This window comes from Tigriopus californicus, chromosome 9 (assembly GCF_007210705.1).
Source record: "Tigriopus californicus strain San Diego chromosome 9, Tcal_SD_v2.1, whole genome shotgun sequence".
In the NCBI taxonomy this organism is placed as follows: Eukaryota; Metazoa; Arthropoda; class Copepoda; order Harpacticoida; family Harpacticidae; genus Tigriopus; species Tigriopus californicus.
The window spans coordinates 5,427,759-5,436,071 of NC_081448.1; the positions used below are offsets into that span (position 1 = coordinate 5,427,759).

Sequence of the window (8,313 nt, forward strand, 5' to 3'; positions counted from 1 at the left end):
AAGACTNGGAGAACGTCAAGGCATTTTGCGAGGCCGAAGCCGGCATTCCCACGGCCCAAATCCGACTCACCTTCCAAGGCCGTACCTTAGACGACGACAAAAAGGCCATCCGCGACTAGTTGGTACTGGCCAAGAAATCGGCCGTGCCCAAACCCGTGGCGGCCAGCGGGGGATTGCCCGGACTGGATTTCAGTCAAATCCAGGTTCCGGGTTCGAGTGCGGGCACTCAGAGCGGCCCTCGTCCCTCGCCGCCAGGTGCAGGCAACGCCGAGGACCCGGAGGTCATTTATGACATGTTGAAGAAAAGTCCCGAGACCTTAGGCGTGTTGCGGCATAACAATCCAACCTTGGCTGAGGCGTTCGATTCGGGCGATATTGCGCGGTTCAAACGGGTAAGGGAGGCGGGTGTGAAAGCCCCAAAGATCGGAACCCATTGTAGGGTGTGAGATTGATCATGGTGGTCATTGTCGGCAGGTTTTGAACGAGCAGCACGAGATTCGGGCGGAGCGCGAGCGGCAACGCCTCCGACTCTTAACGGCCGACCCGTTTGATATGGAGGCCCAACGACTGATTGCCTTGGAGATTGAGAACAAGAACATTGAGCAGAACATGGAATTGGCCATGGAGCACAACCCCGAAGCCTTCGGTACCGTCATCATGCTTTACATCAATTGTCGCGTCAACGGACACGCCATCAAGGCCTTTGTTGATTCCGGAGCTCAGGCCACCATTATGTCGCAAGTACGTGGGTTTGATCTGTTATCGCCCTCAGAAATCCAGCAGCTCTATTTGTGTTTCAGTCGGCCGCCGAACGATGTGGCATCATGCGCTTGGTTGATAAACGTTGGGCCGGTGTGGCCAAAGGCGTGGGCACCCAGAAGATCATCGGCCGGGTCCACTTGGCTCAGATTCAAATCGAGAAGGATTACTTGTCCACGTCATTTTCCATTTTGGAGGAGCAACCCATGGATATGTTGCTCGGATTGGACATGCTCAAACGTCATCAATGTTGCATTGATTTGAATCGGAACCTCCTCGTCATCGGTTCTTCGGGCACCGAGACTCCGTTCTTGTCCGAATCCGAATTACCCGAATGTGCTAAGCTTAGTTCCAAATTAATTGACATGGAAAAGGCCCTGCAGGTAAGACAGTATGCTCATCGAAAAATGGGAATCTTCAGCCACGTACAATGATGGAGGTTAGAGCTACAAGTATTATTGTGACTTTAGTTCAGGTCAGTTTGTTGTTAACCCAAGTCGCTTGGGAATTCAATGTGTATGATACCCACATGGCACATGCTTTGATAGTGAAATAGGTAGAGAATCTGACCTTTTGATACTCACCCTTATCATCCATTATACAAAAAATCCTTGCATCAAGAGGTCCATCTTTCACTCGATGACTTGGCCAAAGGAAGCGCTTGATGATTTTAAAGTTGTCCGTTCATTCCAGCTCAATCCTCGTCGCCGTTTGACTGAAGTAAGAATCATTTGGTTCTCGTTAATTTTGATTGAGATTGTTGCATTATTTTTTGGGAACATTAAAAAATAGCTACTTTGTTAACATTAAAGCGAAACATTTAAGTCCATTTGCTAATTCAAAGAGCCTCATGACCGCTCCTCCACTGATAACTCTATTGTTTGTCTTTTGCCCAACTCTGATTTCCAGAAACTCCGGATAATGATATTCGTACCTCTTGCCATTTTAGGAATCCTCCAAGGAGCACGAAAAGAAACAATTGGAGGAAGCCATGGCCAGAAGCGCTACTGATAGCAAGCGACTGAAAAGCAATGACGGAACCTCGACCAGTACAAGCACGATTTCAGGTTCATCGTCGTCATCATCTAGTGCGGCATCCGGCGACTCGAGTGATATTTTGGCCTCTGACAAGTTTACGGATGAACATGTCAGGAAACTTATGGGCTACGGGTTTTCTCGCGATAAATGTATCGCGGAATTGCGGGGCAACCAAGGAGACATGGAGCAAGCTACTGCTGCCCTTTTTGCGAAATCTTTGAAATTCTGACCGATATCGAGAACATTGGTTGTAAACACGTTACATTGCTACCTGAGTTTGATCGTACGTGCCGACGCTATTCGCCATCATTGCCTCTCTTTTTACGTTATGGATCGATCCATCTTTTTTTGCTCTTGATTCATTCACTCAGGTTGCTCCAATATCAATCTACCATTTGAAAACTAAGGTAAAACTGGTTGCTGAAATAAAAAATCATTTATTACTATATTATGTTGGTTCCTTGAGAAATGGGAAGTCTCCTTGTACTAAAAGGTGTCATTGCCTGAATTGAGAAGTGGCGCATTTGTTCAGGATTGACGGATGTGATGTTCAAAGCAGGGGCCCTTATCAAGTGAGAACATGCTTGGGCTGTAAAATTCTTTTATAGAGAACCATTCCATCAACTTTCAAAGCGTTGACTTTTCAAAAAATATCAAACCAAACTGGATCCTGTTTAAATACAAATATCCAATTTTTATGACTGAGTTAAGGAATTTATAGACGATCACCGTTACGATCACCGTTACTCTAAATGTAAAACCAATAATGGTCACTATATGTGTCGAGGAAATTAGGATAAATGGAAGAACAATAGAAGATAAGAAATGAGCCCTATGAAATGCTGTCACTTCACTATATAATACACTCTTTTTTTTTGTTGTTGCACTCAACCAAGTTATGGCGTTCTCCTTAACTCAACCAATGGCCATCGACAATGAGATAGTAGCAATCAAACTCTCATTATGTTAAGTCATCTAACGAAAACGTTGGTCCTGAATTGCGTGATTTCTTACAGTAAGTGATGATAATTTATTTCATGGCTTGTTTAGTGCATAATAATTAAAAATCTGTAACATCATCGTAGTATGGGCTTGTGAACCGTTGCAATGGTGGATTCAAAAAGACTTCTACCTCGATTGCATCCGAAACAATGGGTTGAACTTTGAGAAGCTGCATACCACCCCTGCCGATGATTTATGCAGGTTTACGAGTATTTTCTGCATATGGTGCTCCTCAACTTGAACACAGGTTCACTCTCTGAGACATTTTTTAGAAAATTCTCCATGGCAATGGAATGTATGGATCACTTGGTGGCATGCTCTGGATCACATTTTAAAGAGATTAAAAAGCTCGTCCATTCACTCAACATACGCCAATTCAGTCCCAAATGCTCATTCGATCGAGTCAAGAGAACTAAACGCTCAGCATTTCCCGGATTATTCAGCAGTAGCAGTAATAGTTACACTAGCAGTTCCAATCAAAATGGATACGGATACAATGGGAACAGTCCCACCCCACAAAATTCCAAAACCAGATATGCATTCAAGGCGGTGGACAAAACGGCCGAGAAGGTGCGAAATTACGTGGATTCAAAGTACAACAAGAACGGTGACAGTAAACGTGCTCAAATGGCCTCCAAGGTGATCAATAAAGCAGTGGAAAAAGCCAAAAAGATGTTGGATAAGAAGTTAAACAAAAGAACCAATGGCGTTGGTTCTAGTCGTCATTCGATTATGCCCATTCCGATTCCCATGGGCGGTCACACATCGAGTTTTAACGATGATTTTAGCTCCTCGTTTCTTGGATCTGGTGGATCTTCTTCACTTTTGAGTAACTTTGGACCTTCCTCTGCGTTACGCTGTTCTTCATTTGGATCCACTTTTGATCGCTCATCTAATAATCGTGACACCACCGGGGTAAGAGGGAAGACGGTGGTTCTACCTTGGGGTCCTGATGGTACTAAGCCTGAATTGATCTCTGATTTGTATTTGAACAGATTTCTTCTGGATTGGGGACAAGTTCTAGTAATTACGCGAGTGGATCACGATCTGGTCCCAAAACAGTGGAGGATTTATTGGTGCTGATAATTCCGTGCAGGATTCAAGACAAGAACATGATGGCCCTGATTGATACCACTTCACCCATTTCCACAATTACTATGGTCAGAGGCAGCCAGCCTTACTCAGACACGAAAGAAACTTATTGCTATTGGTTTATAATTTTCAGGATGTCAGTGGGTCTTTAGGTTACGGAAGCATGGCCAAGGATGAGATCCTTGGAAAGCGCATAACAGATGTTCCATTGGAAATCGGTGGCAAATCCGTCAATTTCTCCCTGAACATGGTGCGCAATCAACCTGTAGAGATTGCCTTGGGCACGGATTTCTTGAGTGAAGTTGGAGCCATCATTGATCTCCATAGGAACACGTTGAGCATTCCCAGTTTGGGGATCGAAATTGACCTTGTTCGACCGAAGGCCCTGAGCTCAAACTTTCACAAGAGAATGGAGGTAAATAGGCGAGACTTTATTTCAGCTTGAAGCAAAGGATCGCTAGGAAACGTGGATCTTTGATCTGAGAGTAGGATGGAAGTGGGACTGTAGCCTGTACTGCCACAATATGTAGCATGTTCAATATTCTACGCACATCTATCTGGGGTTTCTCTGACGGCTATTGCAACATACACGCTTCTTCGACACATTTTCTAATAATTTCTCTTTTTCTACAGGTTTGGTCGGCAAATCCGTGAAGCATGGCTCTGCCACTGCATGTCCAGGAAATGATGGAACTTTGATAAAAAAATGCTAGAGAAATAAAACCTGCATAGCCAACAGAGGTTAACGATTATGTTCAAGTGACCAACAAAGCGAGTAACAATGTCAAGGGGGAGCTATTCTGATTCTAGCTTAACGAAGTGAACATTTTTCCAATCAATACCCTTTTACACATTTCGCCAAGAATATTCAATATCTTCTTTATAACCAAATTTGGTTCCTGAAGATCAAATATAACTATACTATACTATACCCTATTAATCTTTGGACACTCCCTCCCCCTCCCATTATGAAAAGCAAACTAGGATTGCACCAACCAATGCAAGTAGGCATAAAACAAAGTCCCAAACGTTATTTGCACCAACACTCTTTGTCAATTCAGTTCACGTGAAGCACGTCTCTTGGCCCTGGCCCAACGAGAGTGGGATTCTGATTCGAACAAGGAATACACCCGAAGATATTACTTTGTGGAATCAAGACAAGCCGAGGCTAGAAACGCGGACCGTCGGATCGGAGGATTGCCTCCAAGATGCTCATCCACAGTGAACTGTACTGCACGATACTACGCTTATTGCGTTTCGAGCGCTTCCTTGACGTTGCTGAACAGCGTAGAGGTATGTTACTACTCCCTGAATTGACTCGATGGCAGCGTTCTTCCAACGCCCACGGCTCCGGGTTCAATCGTAATACACGTACACGCTGAGGCAAAAGTGTTCGGTCCATGTCGTTGTTGGAATGAACGACAGGAAATATTCACTGAGTCAGAGATCAGCCAGTCAGAGCACTCGATGGAAGGTTAAACGCTTAACCAACGCCTTCATAAACAAAAATAACCGCGCTGTGAAACATTGTTTTCAATCATTAATGATATTAGTTTTATACTCACCTTTGCACCATGATATTCCAAGGCTTCACAATGTTCCTGGTTTTGCTGACTCTGACGGTTTTGACCAAAGGTGAGGGATAAACTACGAATGTAGGGTTCTGCAGCGGTTTCCTCATCCGACAGCTCTTTGTCCAAATCTTGATTCTCTAAACATGTCGGTTCGGTTCTAGGATGTGATGAATTCTCGTGGAAGGAGCTCAGTGTTCGCTACGACAAGTGTGTGGTTCAAAATGGTTGGCACAGTCTTAAACTGAAGCCCTTCCCCAACCAAAAGTTTTGTCGGTACAGTGAACTTCCTTTGGTTACCTAACATACAAATGTGCCAACTTCTCGTTGACCCTTTCTAAATTCTAGCAAATTAGAGGATATCACGGCGTGCTCAGAATACCTCCACTTCTGCTTGGACAGTCATTTCGACGAGATTCAAACCAAAATCGGCTCGCTTGGCGTGGAAAAACTTTCCTCCAAGTGCCGCAAGCATCGAGACAAGCGCGATGCCCGGAAAAGTGGCGGGAGAAGCGGCAGTCACGGCCGAAGTACGGCCCGACGGGTGGTGGACAAGGTGAAGTCTAAGGGTCGTCAGATTGTGGACAAGATTCGTCATCGAGGCAATAGAGGACGGAATACCGGGGGATTCGGGGCCTCTCAAGGCTTGGCCGGAGGCGGTGCCATCAAAAAAGAGAGCCGCCGGAAGAAGATCTTGAAGAAAGTGGGTAAATTTGCCGTGGCGGGATTGGCCGCCTACGGTACCTACAAGTTGGCCAAATCCATGACCCAAGGATTGCGTGGCGCGTATGATTCGGACGATTGTTGGGATTACAGTTATCTACGAGGACAATATGAATGTGTGTGTCCAGGACAATGCCACGTGTATGTAGGCTCAGCCGGGTCGTTGGCGGTAACCGGGGGTTTGCTGTGTGTCAGTGTGATCGTGTCCTACAGTCTGGGCCGATTTCATTTGGATTATTAAGATATTAAATATGGTAACGAATGCTTGAGTGTTTCCGTTGTTCCTATTTCTCACTTTCAATGATGATTGGACGGTGTCATTGTCGTTAATTCAGAACCAACACAAGTAGGATTGGAATCGTAAAAGAATGGGGATCAAATGCTCATACATTTTTGTACCATGTACAAAACCGAGGCCGTTTTATAAGCTTGATCTTAAATTTCATATCATATCAGTAATTGTAATTGATTATCAGTTGGTAATTAACGATGGTTAAGATTTCAAAAGACGAAGCAATTTTTACAATGAAAGTGTCTCGCAACATTTGACTTCGTTTCACACAAAAAACGATAAATGATATGCAATGGTAGAGGACCAACTAAGGTATATCTGATGACTTGATCTATGTAGGCGGTTGGATCAAAGTTACAGCCTTTTATGTTGACAAAAGATGGCTACAACACTATCAGGAAAAGTAAAAATTATCCCGAACTTGACCTTGAATTTCAGATTATTGTAAATATTTCTGATGAAATTGCAAAATTTGGCAAAAAATGGGATTGTTTGCTGACCATTCGGCTGACTTGTCAGAGATGCTTTTTTGGCTCACAAAATGTCACCTTCACGTGATTAAAGTAACAAAAAAAGAATGAACAAATTGGCAGAAAAGGATTAAAATGTGTCAAACAATTAGGATGCAGCAATTGAATTTTTATGGGTTCAAGTGCTAAACCGCATAGTTTTGCTGCAATAAGCTATGTGGGTTTGATTTTTTTCTCAAGAAGCAATAAAAAAATGATACGTATATGTCTAAGCTACTGCACATCAAAATGTTGAGTTGCTGGCATTGGTTCATTTGAAAGGATTTAAAATTCTTGGGGAAAGTTTCTCATTTAAGCCGCCTTCATTTCTGAAACATCAGCTTCTCATTTGTAATCATTTTGATAAATTGGGAGAAATAGTGGGTTTCCGTAATAAAATGAAAACAAAATGGCCCTTTTTATGATTTCTTATATTGAAAGCGTCAATTTATGCACATGAAAATATATGTTTTGTGCAACTAAATCACTCTCTGGCCATGACGTTGTTTTCTTATTGTTGGTTCATTTTGGCCAATACTTCTGGTTTCAGAATTAGCCCTGTTGAATAATAAATGCTTCAAATTTGCCACCCCATTTTACGCACCTCCTTTAAGTTTTCACGGCTCAATTTGTCTTTGATAACATTAGTCGTCAACCTGAAACCAATGAAAGTCGCAAATAAACAAGTGCCTTCCACTGGGACCATGCTTAGGGAGGCCAAAAAAGATGGAAACGCCAAGACATGCCCATTGTCCCTACCTAAGATATTGAACCAGGTGTGCTTATCCAACCCATCCAAAAAATCGCCAGCGTAAGAACATAATGGACTTGATAACTTAACACACAATATCGAGCTAACAACCGTCATGCCCAAATTCCTAGCCCAATTCACAATCGTCTGGCAATAACGGGCAGTTACTTTGGCAGCCCTTTTATCAAACATGTGTTTTTCGGCCAAGCGTTGACTTAGGTGAGAGTGGGACGTTTGGGGGAACCACATTTCTGATCCCATGGTATCCATCATGGCACTAGCAAGTGTTCGAGGGCTGGGGCGTACACTGCCCTGGTTCCGGATACTTTTCCTGGCTCCTGTCACCCATCATCACGTGCCAACCTCGCTCCTCCAGAGCTTACCCGGTGGTCGGCTATCCTTGGTTCGCTTTCGGTCCCATCGCCAAGATAACCCCCCCTCATTGAAGGTCACCCCCGATCCCGCTGCCATATCGCCGTTATACCAATTTCTAAGCACCTGGGATCACACCGGAGTGTTGGGCGAGTCCACCGTGGCCAAGTTCAAGTACTTGAAGATCTTGGAGAGCGTTCAATC

General features: G+C 43.9%; 2 protein-coding genes across 3 annotated transcripts in view; both read left to right on the forward strand.

The window, feature by feature from the left end:
- Positions 1–2,243, forward strand: part of LOC131886126 (protein DDI1 homolog 2-like) — a 2,711-nt gene extending 468 nt beyond the window's left edge. The window contains exons 2-6 of one of the 2 annotated variants that reach the window (XM_059234369.1): positions 119–392; positions 475–741; positions 801–1,142; positions 1,453–1,479; positions 1,709–2,243. In XM_059234369.1, coding sequence (XP_059090352.1) covers positions 119–392; positions 475–741; positions 801–1,142; positions 1,453–1,479; positions 1,709–2,026 — 1,228 coding nt within the window. In that variant the 3' untranslated portion in view covers positions 2,027–2,243. The remainder of the gene's footprint in view (positions 1–118; positions 393–474; positions 742–800; positions 1,143–1,452; positions 1,480–1,708) is intronic. The other variant, XM_059234370.1, reaches the window with a different exon arrangement.
- Positions 2,244–2,678: 435 nt separating this feature from the next.
- LOC131886902 (uncharacterized) lies at positions 2,679–6,447 on the forward strand. The gene is made up of 8 exons (XM_059235357.1): positions 2,679–2,812; positions 2,883–3,000; positions 3,072–3,714; positions 3,795–3,959; positions 4,025–4,306; positions 4,525–5,526; positions 5,627–5,738; positions 5,811–6,447. The coding sequence occupies exons 1-6, from the start codon at positions 2,761–2,763 to the stop codon at positions 4,543–4,545; spliced, it is 1,281 nt and encodes a 426-aa protein (XP_059091340.1). The 5' UTR covers positions 2,679–2,760; the 3' UTR covers positions 4,546–5,526; positions 5,627–5,738; positions 5,811–6,447.
- Positions 6,448–8,313: the final 1,866 nt, after the last annotated feature.

Bases quoted from the DNA above. Each gene is read 5' to 3' on its own strand.
- LOC131886902 (XM_059235357.1), top strand. From the start codon at position 2,761: ATGTTAAGTCATCTAACGAAAACGTTGGTCCTGAATTGCGTGATTTCT. The intron at 3,001-3,071 runs GTTTACGAGTAT...GACATTTTTTAG, and splicing joins CCTGCCGATGATTTATGCAG to AAAATTCTCCATGGCAATGG. The intron at 3,960-4,024 runs GTCAGAGGCAGC...TATAATTTTCAG, and splicing joins CCATTTCCACAATTACTATG to GATGTCAGTGGGTCTTTAGG.